The 19,007-nt window shown below is 37.8% G+C and overlaps 1 protein-coding gene across 1 annotated transcript in view; it reads right to left on the bottom strand.

The window, feature by feature from the left end:
• The window catches only part of LOC104252052 (sodium channel protein type 5 subunit alpha), a 48,680-nt gene that overhangs the window by 15,832 nt on the left and 13,841 nt on the right, over positions 1-19,007 (bottom strand). The window contains exons 9-17 of the mRNA XM_059818781.1: positions 18,724-18,918; positions 17,002-17,193; positions 10,853-10,955; positions 8,896-9,134; positions 8,621-8,773; positions 7,080-7,433; positions 5,879-6,331; positions 1,608-1,719; positions 347-501 (exon numbers count right to left, since the gene is read on the bottom strand). Coding sequence (XP_059674764.1) covers positions 347-501; positions 1,608-1,719; positions 5,879-6,331; positions 7,080-7,433; positions 8,621-8,773; positions 8,896-9,134; positions 10,853-10,955; positions 17,002-17,193; positions 18,724-18,918 — 1,956 coding nt within the window. The remainder of the gene's footprint in view (positions 1-346; positions 502-1,607; positions 1,720-5,878; positions 6,332-7,079; positions 7,434-8,620; positions 8,774-8,895; positions 9,135-10,852; positions 10,956-17,001; positions 17,194-18,723; positions 18,919-19,007) is intronic.

The following is a 19,007-nucleotide window of genomic DNA, read 5'->3' as shown; positions in this document are numbered from 1 at the left end:
TTACAGAGCAGTTAGTCTGCTTTACAAATTTAGAAGTACTTTCATTTTTTTAAGCTTTGCTGAGGAATTTCAGACCCTGGTTTAGCCTCCCAATTAAGCACACAAGTAAGTGAAGAACTATGTTCCATTAAGAACTATGAAGGAGACTATGATTCCGTATATTTAAGTATCTTATCCAAGTGGGGGAGAGCCTTATAACTTCTAAGGGATATGTTTATTATACTTTTGTCTCTCCCTGAGGAAAAGAATGTGAGAGTAGAAGCAATAAAATATAGTAACATGATTCTTTTCCTTTACTGACAACCATCAATTCAAAATTTTAGAAATTAAATTAAATTAAATTTACCAGTGCTGCGCTGCTCAATATTATCATAAAAATTATAAAATTTTCAAACCAGCTATGTTTAACAATTCTGTAGCAGGTTTTTCTAAATTTCCACCAAGTTCTGCCTGGAAACTTAGTGATATCCACTACACAAAACGGGAAACATTCAACACAACCTGAAAAGAGAAAGAACAGCATATTGGTTCCATGGAAAATGTGGAGACATGGAATCTACAAAGTGTAAGACATCTTAAAATGAGCTTCTACAGACTATACAAAGAATGTGCTGTATTACCTATGGGGTGACGCCGTGGCTGAAATGATCTAAAGCTAAAGAAAAGACAAAATTTGTAGGCCAAATTAATCTCTCTTAATAGAGCAACTCATACATGGGAAAAGCAGAGAAGCTTTTGTGCCCACAAGCCCTTCTGCAGAAGGGTCTGTGGACACAAAAAAGCCATTACTTCTATCTAAAAAACTTGCTTATTTTATTTTCTGCATTTATTATTTTTGTTTTGAAAAAAGATACTGCCTTACTAGTAGTTTAGTAAATTTTTATTGATTATTTCACTTGATTGCACAGTAGAGACGTTACGACTAGCTTCTCTGTCCACTGTTTTGCACCAGAAACACACTTCTTCATTAATCTGCAAAGGCAGTAGGATTGAACCATGAGAGTTGATGGAGTCTAAGGAGCAGTTCAGGCAATCAAAGGTAGGTGTCCACACTGGGATGAGCTGTACAGTTCTCTGAATTCCATTAACTATATTGACCAGATATTCATCCACTGTACTGGGAGCTCAGACAAACTCAGTTGAAGTGCCATTTAAGATACCAGGTACCGACATACATACCCTAACTGACCTCCAGCTGCCCCTTCAGAAGTGCTTTGAGTGCCTTTGCTCATATACAGATACCTACAGTCCGATGCCTCAATATAAGACTGAATAACACTCCAAAGATGGCATTTTGCTACCTAAGCACAGGTGATTAGAACCATTTTAGGCCTCTTCGGATATTCTACAGCTTCCGTGATGGTTCTGCGAGCTTCATGCAGTTGTCTTGCGTGCTGTCAGGCATCTCATATAGTACTAAACACCTGTGTTCAGGCATCCCAACCTTGCTCCAGTTCTGTGCTGGCTTCACGTACATTTATTTGAGTTTTTATGTTTATAAACAAGTGTCTCAGGCATATAGTTTCTGCCAATTTCGAAATCTTCCAAACAGGTATCTTTGAATACTGGTTCATTTGGTGTCACCGCAATACATATAAGATTCTTACTTTCTGTAAAACAGTCCTTAGGTAGGTGTGACTTCTCAGGCTGGGGAAACATCTCCAGAAGAATAACTGGATCCACAGTGCTGGCTTCAGAATAGCTACCAGCATCACATTTCTGCACAGGAGAAGGACAAAGAAAAGAATTTATTTGCTTTTCATTGATAAGGTTACCAGATTTAAAACACATGAAACTTACCACACCCCCCCAAAAAAATACCTGCAGCATATAAATTATCTTAATGTTGCTGAACTACCAAAATAAAATCACAAATAATATGACAGAAAAGGCTAATCACTACTCTTTGTTTCCATGGCTTTAATTTAATAAGTTTCTTGGTTTCTTCTAGTCGTCTACATTGGACTTGCAGGAAGGAAAATGTTTAGAGCAGATTATATTATGCTACTACTTTTCTTTAAGAAAACTCTGATTTCTTCATGCCAATCCAATTCTCTTCTCATTTTCAGGGATACAAACCATGTCTGGTAAGGCCTGAAGATGGGAAGGCCTAGCAGGAAAGAAATGTACATATGGTCCACACATCCCAAAGAATTGTAGTTATTGGTAGGTAACCTACACACCTAAAAAACTAAAGACAATAAGGAAAACAAGTATAAAGAAAATGGAATAAAGCAATCTATCAGCTATGAAGTATAAGTGCCCTGTATGACATGGAAAGGGAAGGCACGAGTATAGGGATAAGAATGAGAAGCCAGAAGGGACAACTGCCTCTGTTGACAGCCATGCTGCTCTAGACTAACTTAAGTCCTAGGGAATCTTCAACATAGACAAAAAAGCAATTATTTAAATTCATGGGCATTTTAATATTTTAATATTAATATTAATAAAATTAAATAATGTATAACAAACAAAACTTCTGGCAACTTTATCTAAAACCAGAAAATGCTAAAGTGGTTTGACTTTTGAAGGTAGTAATCCAGTAAGCTGCTGAACTTTCATCTAATTTTCTTGGTCATTGGAGGCAAGCCATGATTCTTCACCTTTTTTGATGTGGAACTATATGGTATTAGAATAAGATAAGTTTCTAGACCGGAAAATGTATGGTTGTTTTGGGAACCATTTCTAGAGAACAAATTTTTGCATCCAAGGATAACATAATTATCCATAAAAATGAATAGTATGTATCAGATATGTTTAAAGTAAGTGTTTCTTGATTAATTTCTGTTTACTTATTTTGTACAGAATAATATATTAAGTTACACTGTTAGCCACAGCTGTTTATGAGAGACAAACCTCCATGCTTTAAACTATTATTACCTCTGGAGAGATGTACCATCTTCACAGGGATTATACTTGTACTCTTGGGAAAATCCCAGCTTGTCTTGTCATTGCTGAATGAGAGAACTGCTGTGACAATTTTCATCTCTAGCATATTCCACAAGATGATAAAAGTGATAATTACCTCTTTTTGCTCTTTCTTTTGGTGTGTTTCTGAAAAACCACTTATAGTTTCAGAAGTCCCAGAAATCTGACTGAAGCCGCTTGAACTCCGGCACTGCTCTCTATGTCTTAATCTGTCTCCCTGCATGAAATAATGCAAAACAGTTTATTTTCCACATTTTTCTTCCTGACAGTCATTCTTAAAAGTCAAAATTCTTTAACAGAATCTAAAGCATCCACAAAATTTAGCATGTTTGTCTTCTTACAGATAATTAAATTATATCCCTAAAAGGCATGTAAAAGAATGGTTTCTTCCTCGACTTCAAATACTATGGTCCTGTGGTTCTACTGTGGAAACGTATCATTCCTCAAGATCCACATTTAGCCCTCTGAAGGTTTCCTGCATCCAATTCGCTAAGTTTTGATGAACTGGCTCAGTAGCAACCTTTGCAGCTGGACCCCAATACTCTTGTGTTTCTAGTTACAGGCAGAAGAGCTAAGTGATCCCTATCATCTCTCAGTCCTTTTGCCAATACAAATTTCAAGCAATACCAGATTCCACAGCAGCAGGGAGAGTTTCTGTCGTCAAATGCTTGTGGACAACAGATTTCAAATAGCCACAGATGATTCTAAGGTGATCAGCAATTTCTGCTTCTTTGAGAACTTGTCCAAAGATATTCCACTGACGATGCGTCCTCTTATGACCAAAACCATAGAAAATGGATCCTACCAGTCCACCTAGACACTGACCATATGATAATCCATCAAAAAATAGCACCTGCTTTTGACATTTCTGTCATGGCATAACACTAGGTAACTACACTTTGAGCCCAAATACCTGTTCTGATAGATTTAAAATATGGTGATATCACAATCATAACACAACTGTCACTCATAAAATACAACCTTTAGCAAGCTAATCTAGGTACAGTATAGTCATCAAAGCCTGATATTCCACCTGAGCTTGCTGCTCACACATTTGGGTGTGTTTTTCAGATGAGCTAAACCCCATATTGCCACACACTTACACCATCACTTTTACCTGTGAAGAAAAAGAGCACAATTGCAACATCTTAGAAAAACTCATGCCTACTTGAATGTGGTAGCTGGAGAAATAAGCAGAAATTAGTAAAAAGACTTAAATGAAAATCATAAGCTACTTTCTGTAAGAGGCTTTCTATCTTACTTCATGTGAAGAACCTGCAAAATAGCTCATTCTTCTGTTGTACAAGCCAGCTTCTGTTGGTACTTCTTTTTGTATGGGTCTGAGAATGGTTAATATTTTTTTGGTTCACCTGCTGACAAAAGATTGCAGGGAAGGTATATTTGAGCCTGCTGCTTCTTATTACTAGTGCCTGTGAATAAGGCAGACTTCTAAAATAAATTAACTTGAGGTCCTCGTGCGCTGAGCTGAAAGTACTGCTGGCTGTTTCATCCACAGCTGCAGTACTGTCAATGGGCTAAAAGGTATCACCCTTATCTTCTATAGGCAAAAATATTTATATGGCAATAAGAATCTCAGAGGATGACCCAAGGATTATGAACTAAAATGCATTTCTGCAGCTAGATCATGGAACTCAAACCAGCATTCATATCCTTTCTAAGCAATCACTTCACTCTTAAAAGTAACGATGCCATCACAAACAGAATTTCATTAAGACACATCACCCTCCTCAAAGCAATCGGGTAAAATTCCATTTTATTAAAACTATAACACATCATTAGAGAGAAGAAAAGAAAGCAAAAATAAGGAAAAAAAAATCAAGAAAGCAAAATGGGAGAAAACATGAAGTGCAAAAGTGGGCAACATACAAGTAATATGGACATGCAGCAAGGGACACTACTGAATGCAGTGAGAACACAAAGGGTTTAATTCAGTTGCTTGCCCTAAATTGCTTAATGTCTTTTAAGATACCTAGGGGTACCTAAGACATACACATGGCATAGTTAAATACTGCACAGGATCTACAGGAACTGACAGACACCTTTTTGGAGGCGCATTTAGAAGCCGTATGAGACAATCCAGCACTTGACATCTATGAGGTGAGTAGTATGTGGAATCTTGAGATTCAGATATCTAAACAGAGTAATCTAATTGTGGCTGATACCTAGCGTCGTCTGAGGTGTTTCTACATAACCCTGGCCTCCAATGCCAAAAAGAGTTCCTATAGCTCCTGTGTCTTACTTGTCAGACCCACGTGGATGTGACAGACACCTGAACTATCTCAAATAACCCTAAATGCCTATGTACAGGCAAATTAATTGCACCGTTATTGACCATTGCAAATTAATCACACTGTTACTGACCATCACGGCAGTATAAATGCCTCACTCACATGCAGAAAGACTTGAGCTTAATCCTGCCCAACACAACAAAATCAAGACATATAAAGGGGAGTTCAAAGTATCATACAGGTAAATAGGGGATTAAAATACCATTAAGAAATCATTTTTTTAAGGCTAAGCTTTTATTTGCATTCCCTTTGGATTCCATGCAACTGAGAAGCAACATATAAGCAACAGAAGAGCCCTGCCTTCCAAAAACTCCAGGTGCCATCTGTAAGGCAAAGGAGACAAAAAGAAAGAATATCTGTCTTAATCAAACTTCATTTAGCAATTGACAGCAATAAATGGAAACAAAACAGAGAGAAGCAGAATTATGGCTATCAATGAGGAGAATGATGAAAAAGTGGATATTCAACATCTTATTGAATAACTAAGACTATTTGGTAGCTCTTGCATTTTGAAGCTACTAGAAGAACAGAAGAAGTAAACCGGTAGAAATGACAGAAGGGATAACATTTACTGTTGAGTCTTCGAGATTACATTTACAGATGCAAGTTACAATAAATTTTCAAATATTAATATTCCTTACCTGTTTTCTGTATTCTATTTCTGTGCATACATTGTGTTTATCACCACCTTCATTGGTGTAAGTCTCTGCTACTGCAATGGGAACACAGGTACCACGACTGATTAAAAAGTCTTCATACTTCCCTGTTATTGAGGAACTCTCTTCAGTATTGTAATACCCAATGTCAAAGCAATTGTTGTCTATATACTTTCCAACATCTGTCATGGCATAGTTATTTTCCTCTACGTCTTTGGCAGAAATTTTCACCAAAGCCTTCTTTTTGGCTGTTGTTTTCAGGCTTCGTTTCATTCTTTTGCCACAACAATCCAAAATTCTGCCTTTCACAGATTGCAGGCCCTTGTGAATCCGTGCAATGGCAATCTGACATTTAGTCTCTTGTCCAGTTTCCTCTTGTCCCATTGAGGAGTCAGTACTGAACGAACTCAGCAGCAAGGCAATGAATAGGTTGAGCACCTTAAAATAGTTAAAGTAAGTTGGAGACACTACTGCTAACAGAAAAGACATTTCAGAAAACCCTTATTAGATAAAAAAATCTCAATCTCGCTTTCATCAACCACTGCAGTGCAATTATTTACTATTCTACTGGAATATTAATATAGTATGATATGGCTCCTGGAAGGAAGGGTTTGGGTATATCAAATATATTTTAAAATGCTCTGATGTTCATAATGTACGAGGAGGTAGATATGTCGAAAAACAGCAGGCAAAGATAAATTTTAATATCAACACCCTCAAAAAGGATCTGGTACAGACCAACAAACCAAGCAGATGAAAGATTTCATCTTCCGGTATACATACATTAGATCTAGTATATGTCACAGAAACCAGAAAATCTAGGTACTGTAAACTTTTGATAATATAAGGATAAACTGGTAAGCATTAAAAGCAGTGAACAGTTTGGTTATTTGATCCTAGCAACACAAAAGATGAAGAAATCAGACACCAAGTTATCAAAAGCACTGCATTTCTATACCCTGGGTAGGAGGAATAATTTTGTGTATTTTGCTTAGCCGATACCTCTTGTATGAGAAAGAGAAAGACAGGGGAAAGGAAAAAAAGACAGAAGAAAACATATATTAAGTAACATCCAGAAAAGAGAATAGCATGAATAGTCTTCAAAGGATAAAGTTTGCCTTGGAAAAAAAGATGTCAGCATAACTGGATGCATTCAGTAGGGACTGAAAAATAGCTTGAAACTCACCACCAGGTTTCCTATCACCAGGACCAGCAAGAAAATGGGAAGACATAGCCCTTTTCCAGCCACTTCCATACATTCCCACATGGTTTCAATCCATTCTCCACATAATATTCGGAATATAATCAGGAATGAATGACAAAAATCCTTCATATGCCAGCGTAAATGCTGATCGGTGTTTATTTTACAGTAATTATTCTTATAATAAGTGCCCAAAACCTGCTTTCCTACTACAGCAAAAATAAATACAGTGATAACCAAAACCAGAGTGAGGTTACCCAAAGCACCAACTGAGTTTAGAATTATTTTCATAAGCGTATTTAAGGCTGGCCAGGACTTTGCCAATTTGAAGATCCTGAGCTGTAAAATAAAACACAAGAGAACAATGTGAGTGGTGAACACTGCATAGATAGTACAGCACACATGAAAACCAGACCCTGCATTTATCACGCTGTCCTTACTTCAGTAACATCATCATAATTTTTCCCCCAAAGAAAGGTTTTTAATTGTTCCAATCCAAAAGCGCTGTGCTTCAGCTCAGGTGGTTAATGTTACTGAGAACAGAGAACTGCCAAAGGAAGCTTTCAAATGGTTTGTGCTAAGTTAGATAGGAGGATGTGTAAGTCTGTTAGTATTAACAGCAATAATAATAATAGTAATACTAATCAAGTGGCTTATAGGTACTTGGACAAGGCTTATGAAATGACTGCATTTTAGACTAAATCAAATGTAATCAGACAAAAATTGAAAAAAGGATTTTTTCTACCTCTCACCCAACAGACTTAAAATAGGATCTGAAAAGCCAGATGGGATCTAGTCTATGTACCCTCATGAGTAAAAAGGATATTTTTAGTCAAATTAGCATTCAGGGCTGATAAAATCTTTCTGTCATGATACACAAGATGAAACAGAATCCAACTGAATTCCTAGGTGCGATGACTCTGAAAAGCTACGAAATATTTTAGAATTAATTAGTAAATTTAGCATTCTAAATACACAGTAAAGATGTAAGCAAAAAAGTAACATTATACATAGACATCTCAGAGCTACTCCTCCTTTTCCCTAAGATGGAGGAAAGCCTTGAGGAGATCTCAAGGCCATGTCTAAGCCTTGAGGAAAGCTGTTATTTTACAAATCTCAACTCAAAAGGAAAAGTTGTGAAGGAACCTTTGCTATCCTTAAGCTCATGAAAACACTCAGGTAATATCTTTTCCCAGCTGAAGATCTGAAATGTAGTTGAGCAGTGCCACTGTACAGACCGAAGAGGGAACCACCAAACTCTCTGCTAGGTCAAATCTCCAAGGGGCGCACTGTGCCAGAGGATTTGCAGTATCCAATATACACAGTATAATAAACATATTGAATGTATTCTTGAATATTCATTTAATATTCACTCCAATTAAACATTCATGTTGGCTTACTATCTACTAACAAAGAGAACTGATTTAACAGATTCATCATTAAAATAATTTGAGAGTATTTCACTGTAATCTTTTACAAATCTATACAACACATGTACTTTCAGAAAAGAATAAAGAGATAATTACCAGCCTGAAAGATGACAGATTTTCTTTAAAGCTTATTAGGCCAACCATAACAACTATGCTATCAAAAATATTCCATTTTTGCTGAAAATAGTTGTAAGGATCTAAAGCAATGATTTTCAAGATCATTTCTGCAGCAAAAATCAGGGTGAAGACCTGGAAAGAGGAAAAAGAAAATCAGCAAAAAGTCACTGAAAACATATGTCTCCTTATGGGACTGTCCCAGTATAAATATGGTTTTATAATTCCATATTCACTCTAACATAGACCTAACTTACCTTGTCACTTATAAAAATCATTTGTTGGTAATTGCGTGGCATGTCGGGGTACTCCAGAGCCATGAATAACGTATTCACAATAATGCAAACCATGATTAAGAGATCAACAAATGGATCCAAAATTACCAATTTCACCTTCTCTTTCACTGCTCTCCAGAATGGACAACAATTCCAAATTAGATACTTTTGAGCAAAACGTTTCCATAGTGAAGGGCATTTCAGTTTTGACTCTTGCAGTTCTAAATGACAAAGAGGGAAAGTGACATACAAATAATCTTATGTGGAATTTCCTAGTATGAAGAAAAAGACAATCAGTCATAGAAAAGATTGAAAAGAAAAATCAATCTCATGTGAGCAGAATGGCATAATTGAAAAAAATTGTTTCACTCATCCTACACAAACTAATCACAAGCTATTTAAAGGTCACCATTGATAAATCTCATAATTACAGAAACACATATTACCCACCTCTTCACATGTTTATTACACTACTAAAGGATGATAAAGGATCTGCATTAAGGAGAAATAACTTAACTGTCTCTGGGAAAACTGACAACTTGTTTTCTGTAAGTTGCATCTGCACAGTCACAGACGCAGCATGGGATGAAAAAAGTCCAGGATAAAATGAAGAAGGGCATCCCCCGTATCTTGGTGTCCATAGTTGAGGATAGGGTTATAAGTCAAGTTGGAAGGGACCTCAGGAGATCTCTAGTGCAAGCCCCTTCTCAAAGCAGGGTCAGCCATGAGGTCAGAGACTGCATAACCTGTCCCACTGTCTGACTGTCCTCATGGTGAAAGCTTCTCCTTACACACAGTTTGAAGCTCTCTTCTTTCAACTTATGTCTGTTGTGTCACCTTCCCACTGTGCACCACTGTGAACAGCCGGGCTCCATCTTCTTGATAATGTCTTCCTACACACTGGAAGGCTGATATTAACTTCCCCTCAAAACCTTCTCTCCAGGCTGAACCAGCCCAGCCCTGGGCAGGTGCTCCAGCCCCTGGCTTGGTGGTCCTCTACTGATCTCAATGTATTTCTTGTACTGAGGGGGTTGGGGGGCAAACTGGGCATAGTATGTGGTCTGGCAGTGCTTAATAAAGGGTGATAATCACTTTTCTCCTGGCTATACTTCTTTTAATATCATTCAGGATACTGTTAGCCATTGCTGCTGCAAGGGCATGTTGCTGGCTCATGCTCAGCTCACTGCCCACAAGGACCCACCAGGCCTCCCCTGCAGAGCTGCTTCCCAGCCAGCCAGCTCCCAGACTGTATTGTTGCAAGAGGTTCTTGCAGATATGCAGAAGTTAACATTTGTTCTGGTTGAATTTTCATAAGGCTCCTGTTGGCCCATTCCTCTAGCCTACGTCCCTCTAGACGGCAGCCCTTACCTCCAGTCTATCAAGTGGTTCCCCCCCAATTTGGTGTCATCTGCAAAATTTAAGAGCAATCCCTCTGTTGCCTCCTCCAGGTCACTTAGGACAAGATGTGTCCTAGGATACACCCTGTGGTACTCCACATGTTACCTGCCTCCAGGTAGAGCACGACCTGTTCACCAGACACTTTGAAGCCCAAACATCCAACCGTTTTTTTGTCCAGCTGGTGTCCACCCATGCAGACCCTAACACCCTACCTTGGATGAAAAAATACTGTGGGAGGCAGTGTTGAAAACCTTGCTAAAGTCAAGGTAAATGAAAACATTGCTCTCCCCTCATCCACAAACCCCAGTCATTTTATTGTACAGGGCAATCAAGTTGGTCAGGCATGATTTACCCTTGCTAATTGCAAGTTAGAGTTGCAGTTACGTGAGATACGAGAATATTTATTTTACTGAAATTTACATTTGATTGCAGCATAATTTCCCCTAGTGACTTTTAAAATAATGCTGACTGTTTGTGACATTTTGATCTCTTAGGTCAAGTTACACAATCACCATAGGAAAAGCACTGAAGAATGACTTACGTAAATTATCTGTAATAACAGTGGCTGCACTCATTAACCTCTGTCTTCGAAAAGGATCATTAATAGAGTCCACTGACAATTCATAGGACAGCAGTATCTGCCTCTTTGGTTAGAAAGAAAACAGAAGATAAAGTAGCAAGGGAATATGAAGAAATGGCAATATAAAAATTATGTCCAGCGTAAGATAAATATGCCTTTTATATACACATTGTAATGAAGCCTTACCTTGCAGAAAGAATGTAAAATAAAACAATACAACAATATCATGTGTTTGCCTTCGAAAGCAAAGGACATTTCATCAAACCAGTAATATTTTTCAATAAATTGTTTCCTTCTGAAAATATTTGACAACAATAACAAAGGGCTCTGTTTTGCCTTTTCTTTTTTTAGTGGTCAAACATTGGACCAGGCTGCCCAGGGAGGTGATGGAGTCACCATCACTGGAGGTGTTCAAAAAATGTGTAGACGTGGCACTTCGGGACATGGTTTAGTGGGCATGGTGGTGTTTGGTTAACGGTTGGACTTGATCTTACAGGTCTTTTCCAACCTTGATGATTCTATGATTCTGTGAATAATAATGCCGTTATATAAGACGTATAGAATCATTAAGAGGGAATCAAAGGAAAAAAATCTTTCCATCTTTCCAGTGACTGATAAAAAGAATGTACAAAAAGAACACTGATGATCAGTTTGAATAAATTATTGGCTATTTAACTATGAATTATTGATCATTAATAAACAATAAATATTTATTAAGAATAGTTATTTAGTGAATAAAAATTATCGGTTTTCCCAGCCCTATTAAGCCTATCAAGATCCATACTGATATTGAACTGCCTAAAACTAGGAATGGGACTACTTTTGTTTTCATTAGAAGTTACAGAATGCTAAACTCAGTGTGACTGATGTGCACTGAAGAACAGACAGGCCAACACACCTGTATCTTGTGGGATACACTGAATTAGTATCAAAGATTCAGTTCATGACACATTAATACACACACACACTTTTTAAAGACTAAGTAGACAATCGTAAAACCTGGGCTGCAAAGAACAGGTGAGACTCTGAGGTAGAGAAAAGTGGAAAGAACGAAGATTCCAGTATCGGGGAGGACATAATTAGAACTACCAGCTGGCAGGGAGCTAGTGACTGACCACGTAAAAATGCACAGTACCTTAGTATCCCCTTTCAGGCAAAACTTGATTTGTTTCATTTTCTTTTTGTGGGGAGGGTATAGAAGTAAAGATATGCCATATCATTACTTCAAACTTTTACGATAACACGATTTTTATGAACATATTCTATAAAACTGTTTTTCAGGGAATAAAACTGATATCCTTGGCCTCAGGGTTTTAATAATAATTATTTCTTTTTGTCTCTCTTTTTATTCAAGATTCAAGTCTATTTTAATGACTTGAAAAGCTAAGCAATACTTAGCTGATAGAACTGTCATAGAATAGACAGATAAAATTAATTTATAATACAGTGCTAAAATGTTCATTTTTCTATCTGTATTTTTTCAGAATCTAAAAGACTCAGACTATTCTAATCACACCCCAGTTACCAGTGCAACTTGTCCTTTCATTCCTTTCTGTAATGTTTGGTGTCTCAGAGGAGAGAAACCTAGAAAAATTTGTGCATCAGCCTGATTAAAGTCCTCAGTCTTCCTGTTGAAATTCACATCTGTTCAGGATCACTCAGTGTTTTTACAAAGGTTAAAAGCATACATCAACACTGAACTGGTTACTGCTGCTTGTCTACCTTTAGCTGAAGCAAATAACTGGTGATGAGAAGTCCTCTGACAAATGGGGATTTAAAATAGGAATATGCACTAGGTAAGTTTTTATAGAACTGATTATGTCCTACCAAAAAGTTTCTAACTAACTCACTCATATGTTTTTTTCTCTTTGACTTAGCATCTTTAGGCTCTTTTTGAGATTAAAGTAGAGAGTACATTTTTTGAAGAGTCCTCAGGTACAGCAGAGCTAGTACTACCAGTAATTGCCATAACATGAAACAAACTGCCACGTTTGTGGCAGATTATATTTATTTGACTAAGGTAGAGCTCTACATTGGAGCAGCTCACACTGCTTGGAGCATGCTCTAGGCCTTCCTTGTTTTCTTTTTTTTTTTTTTCCTTTAAATATGAAATACCAACATTTATAGGACAAAGTGAGAACTGTGATGTAGGGGAGTGAGAGGAAGTGAGTGTACAGGTGGACTATGCATCTTAAAGAACCCTCACGATGGATAAATAGCTGCTTCTCCTGTCAAATGATCATCTGTAAGTGTGTGTAAGACAGCATAAGACTACAACCAGAATCCCACACAGTCAGAATTACTTAGAGCTGGGTCTTGGAATTCTTCATGCAGATAGTGTAGAGGCATCTGTTAGCAAGCACAGCAATGCAGAGGCATCTGTTAGCAAGCACAGCAATGTAGTTCAAACTCTGCAGAATATACTCCCAAAAAGTGGGTTCCATTTAACATTTCTCATACCACGTTCTAACACAATCTATTATCTGTTTCCAAAAGTTCCTACACAGAGATATCCATAACTTCACCATTCTCTGCACATAGAGAGGGGAAGGGACCTTGGGAAGGCCTGAAAATGTTATTTCTGAAATGTAAAAATACCGATTGCTTTTGGCATCCAACCTGTGCAGATTTTGCAGCCTTGGAGAAGGAAGGTCTAGGAACTAAACCAAATTCATCTCCTGGCTTAGTCATCTCCTGCAACACAGTCACAGACTTAGAAGAAAAAAATTAAATAGGGATAATCAGCCATAAGAGGTAATTTACATACTTACAGAAGATATGACACCTGCTATAGAAAGACTTTTTTTTTCCTCAATAGGTATAATAGTACACTACCATGGACCGTGACAGAGTTTTCCCTTTAAGTACGGCAGAACCAACTAGGTCACAAAATGTCACAATATTCTTAACACAGCAGGGGAAACGTTAGTGACACTCTATAAGAAGCAAATACTATACTAAAGGAGATGACAGATGGCAGTTGCTGCCAAGTGGATGATTTTGACTCCTTCAGCTCAGACACATAATTTAATATAGCTAGGATCACAGAATTTAGAAGAAATTCTGACCATGCTGACTGCCAGAATGAAAATCTAATCCATTTTAGCTAGGGTGACACGTCTGATAAAAACTCCCCTACCAGGACACTTGAAAAGGAAGGAAGTTGGGCCATTACTCCTTTAGTTCTGCTTCTGGAAAGTTTCCATTTTCTGTGGGACGAGTGGGAACAATTCTGATGTTCTCTCAGAGCAAGAGAGAATCTGGCACGAGATGGAACAGACTATCATGGGGGGGTCATAGAAAATATGTTGGGAGACAGAGGGGTGAGGGATAGTATCAAAATGAACTGTGTGTTTTGGTGATGATTTCCAGCTCTCCACATCTAGAGACCCTGCTCAGTCATGGTAAATGATCACCAAAGAAATGGAAGGAAGAAACACATCTGAGAAGTTGAATGAAGACTGGTTTGAAATTCCAGCCTGCATTATCAAAGGTGTGGCTGAGAACCTGGGTTTCAGTCACGCTGTTATTTGGACACAAACATCTACTTTGCACCATCTGTTTTTCCAGTGGACCCTGTTTGGTCTAAGTCACAAGCCTGTACTGGAGAATGGCTGTTGCTGAACCAGTATAAGGGCATTGAAAGCTTTCTTTTTAGATGTTGTTGAAAATAACTCAGTAATATGGATAATTGCCTGAGAATTATTTTGGAAGATTCAGCTCAAGACTAAAATACCTAAATATAGGTATCTAAATGTGGATGTCTACATACAGCCAGAGAAAAGCTAAAGTTGGGAAGGTCCTCTGGAGTCCTCCCACTCCACTGCTCAAAGCAGGGCAAACTTCAACTGTAGGGCCTTTTCCAGCTACGTTCTGAATATCTCCAAAAACAAAGATCCAAAAATTTCTCTGGATGACTGTCCTCGTTTTGGCTGGGATAGAGTTAATTTTCTTCCTAGTAGTTGGTATAGTACGGTGTTTTGGATCTAGGAGGAGAATAATGTTGACAACACACTGATGTTTTAGTTGTTGCTGAGCAGTGCTTACACTAAGTCGAGGAATTTTCAGCTTCTTATACTGCCCTGCCAGTGAGGAGGCTGGAGATGCACAAGAAGCTGGGAAGGCACACAGCCAGGACAGCTGACCTCAACTGGCCAAGGGGATATACGACCATATGTCATCATGCTGAACAAAAAAATAGTGGGGGGAGTTAGCTGGGGGGGCGCGCCGCTGCTTGGGAACTGGCTGGACATTGGTCAGCGGGTGGTGAGCAACTGCATTGTGCATCACTTGTTCTGTATATTGTTTTATCATTATTATTTTCTTCCTTTTCTGTCCTATTAAATTGGTTTTATCTCAGCCCACGAGTTTTACCTTTTTTCCGACTCTACCCCACGTCCCACTGCGGGGGAGTGAGAGACTGGCTGTGTGGTGCATAGCTGCTGGCTAGGGTTAAACCACGACAATGACCTGTTCTAATCTTTATCCTCTGTCACAGTGATTTTTTGTTTTCCCCTTAATAACTAATCAGATTTTCCCTTGTTGCAAATTGTTCCCTTTGACTTTCCATTGTGCACCTGTAAGATCTTGTCTCCTTCCTCTTTATACACTCCCATTAAATACTAGTAGACAGCAATAATCAGATTCTTCCCTTTCCCTTTTCTCCTTCAGGCTGAACAAACCCAACCTCTCCACCCCTCCTCACACATCATGTGCTACAGCCCCTTAATCATCTTGGCAGCCTCCACTGGCTTTGAATCATCTCTCAATGAAATCCTTCTACTGGAGAGTTCAAAACTCGATACAATACCCCAGATGCAGTCACACAGGCACTGGTCATGCCAAGTGAAGATACACACATGGACTAAGCATTGAAAAGGTTACAAATCTATACTCTATATGGATGCTGGACCATAGGTAACATGATGGTAAGGACTGTCCGTGAGATATACAGTATTTTGCCAGTGTCAAAGGTACTGCGAAAAACCCCCAAGATTATGCAAAGTGAGAATTACAAGTTTTAATAGCAGTTTCTTAATGGATTTAGAAGGGAGTGATGAGCAGAGGGATCTTTTCCAAAGCCAGAAGTCACTGCTGTAATCACGATGTGAAATAGCACATGTGGGATTCAGTCTAATATTCAGATATCCGCATTTAATTTGTCCACGTGCACAATGCATCTAAAATCCCATTATAATTGATGCATATTTTTTTTTATAAGTTTGATTCACCTAAACATAAGTGTCTTTAGCCATTTGAGATGGTCTATTGAGACATTTGGTATCTGAGACATTCAACAGTCTCAGACTAAGCAGACATGACACATCATATCTGTACCCTTCTGAAGAGTAGGTGGAGGCCAAGTAAGACACTCTAGAAACCCTCTGAAGTCACTAGGTATCAATTTTTGACCCAAAAAATTAAATCTCCATTCGACTCTGGGAGTTTAGAACCTAAATCACATGTAGACATCTGCAAACAAAGACTTGGAGCACAATCCAGTTGCCTAAGTCTAGGAATTTAGTAACATTTGAGATGCCATAATGTATTTAAGATAACAACACAGTGCTGGAAGATGTGCCACAGATGCCAAAGATATTCAGGATATCCAACCTGTCCAAGAACATCTAAAATGGCACTAGATGCTTATAGATAGACAAGTGAATCACACCCCTAACATTAGAAGTCTTCATACTGAACTAAATCCAACCCTAAATATTTAGGCCAGAGAATTGGCTGTGTGTGCAAAAAAAGAGGTCATTAGGGAAATTCTAAAAATTACAGGATTTTATATGTTTGGTTATGCAGCACAACAGAGATGCCAACAGATCTTACCACAGTTGTAAGTGCAGAGGACTATAATGTATCACAGTTATGCTATTGATGGCCACTTCAAACTTTCCTTTCAAGTCCATATAGTGTTGTCGCCCTCTGGTCCCAAAATCTAACTTTCAAATTGCTTTAAAAAACAAGTTAATCCAATGCATGCAAGAAGGAAAAAAAAAAAAAACCCAGAGAAAAATATTGCAAATGAAGAAAGCTTTTCTGCTCATCAAATTGTCATATCACATGCAAGTCTAATGAATGTATGTTCTATTTTGAATACTTACAAGCTTCTTGTGGCAGTGACCAGGCTGTGAATTAAATATATGCTCCTCTTTGCCATGGTCACCTAAAATTAAGCTTTGTCTTAAAATATGTTTTTCTTTCTCCATCTCTGTTTCTCTTGAATTTTTCAAGTCAGCAACTGACATTTCAGATCTGACATGTAAGGCCTTATTACCTTCTCCCACAGCCAACATCTGTAAAAGAAACAGCAAAAGATCTGTCTATTAATACAAGGCAAATGCCAATGCATGGACTAGGATCATATACAGTTTAATTATTATGCTATCTGAATGCTTTGCACTAACAATTCCTACCTTTCAAATATTAAACCCCTATAAAAAGATAGGAGTACAAAATGCTATTCACAATACTGAAAGATAAAGCAAGGTTACTTAACAGCTACTGTAATTAAAGTTTGTCCTTGCCACTTTAGATATTGCATTTTGTATATGAGTTACAGAATATTATGGTGTATCCTTTTACTCTCCTTTTCTTGCTTTGGAAAGGACCTTGGGCTCAAAGACAACAGAAGACTAAGAGCTCAAACTAAATCCTAAAATGTTAAACCTTTCTTAACTACTAACCCTGTTGAAAGAAAAATAGAAGGAAGAAAAGCCTAAGTAAAGCTTGGCAAGCTGGAATTTCAGACAGAGAAACATTACAGGCCTGTCGACAGCTGTAGAGGAGGAATTTGGTAAACTGGTAATGCCTTTCACCTTAATGATGAGATTGGATAGTTGCTAGACAATATTTGTATGTCCTCTTACAAGTCTGACTTTTCTGATTGTTAGCAGTAAATTAGACGTATCTTTTATAAAAAGTTAGAAGATAAAATATGTCTTACCAATAATTTTCAATCTATCTTGTTGCTTCAGCTCAGAGCTTCACTTTTCAAGAATAACATAAAAACAATGTGATCCCTGGTCTCGTACAGGCCAAGGAATGAATGAATCTAGGCAATACTGTGCCAAGAGGAAACACTGTAGAAATCTGATGTGTGTCTATTAGCTCTTCAAATCAACAGAAAAGAAACTAACACAGTCTCTGGATGTCCTTCTACATTACTATGGAACTAACAGCATTAGCCTGGCCAAAGACTGTTCCTGCTCTTGTCAACTGGTAGACCTTCTGCATGCAATCATGCAAAAAGAGGCATGACACCCCTTAAATAGCTGAGCACAGTGGCTCTCCGAAAGCTTGCATTTTTAATCAATCCTGAAATTTATCAGCATCAGAACTTCCACTCTCAGGGAACTGTAGAAATGACAACTTTCCTTATGGATGCAAATTTATCCATTCATACTTCATCAGACTACACAGTAATAGCAAGAAGGAATACCCAGAGAAAGGAATTTTTGTACACAGCAATAACGGTAGTGTACAAGAATGGGGCAACCCTCAGAGCGCAGGCACCTACTCAATACCATAAAAACTATATACTTGCCAGCAAGCCATTCCTATACAATGTCAGGTCTGCAAATCCTAAAACTTAAGATTTAACTTGGACTCATGCTGTTTGTTTGTATCACATAAATGTTTATATATATTTAAATATATTTATACATACACATGTATTTATAAAGAGACAAAGAGAAAGAGAAATGAAGTGTGAGAAAGTATTGTAAGAAGCACATGTTTAATTAAAAACCTTATTTCTCTAATTCACAAACAGAAGAAAACAAAAGGAACCACATGGTATATATTATATATAATAATTTACAAACCTGTTCTTTCTCCAGAATTTGTTTGGCATCCTGAAGTAATTTTTCCTTTGCCTCTGTTTCAGCAAGAGTAGCTCTATTTTGCTCTTCATATGCCATCGTTACCACAGCCAAGATCAGATTGAAGAGATAAAATGAGCATAGAAAGATGACCCCCAGAAAAAATAAAATGTAGTTCTTGCCAGATGTACGGATAGTCTGTGAGGAAAAGGTAAAGGTTGTAATAAATTCTTAACAAACTAACATTTAAAATAGAATTTCAAACTAATTTTAAGCAATTTATTTTC

Source organism: Gavia stellata, chromosome 6 (genome assembly GCF_030936135.1).
Source record: "Gavia stellata isolate bGavSte3 chromosome 6, bGavSte3.hap2, whole genome shotgun sequence".
In the NCBI taxonomy this organism is placed as follows: Eukaryota; Metazoa; Chordata; class Aves; order Gaviiformes; family Gaviidae; genus Gavia; species Gavia stellata.
Note: the sequence above shows the minus strand (reverse complement) of the source record. Positions and strands in the feature narration are given on the sequence as shown.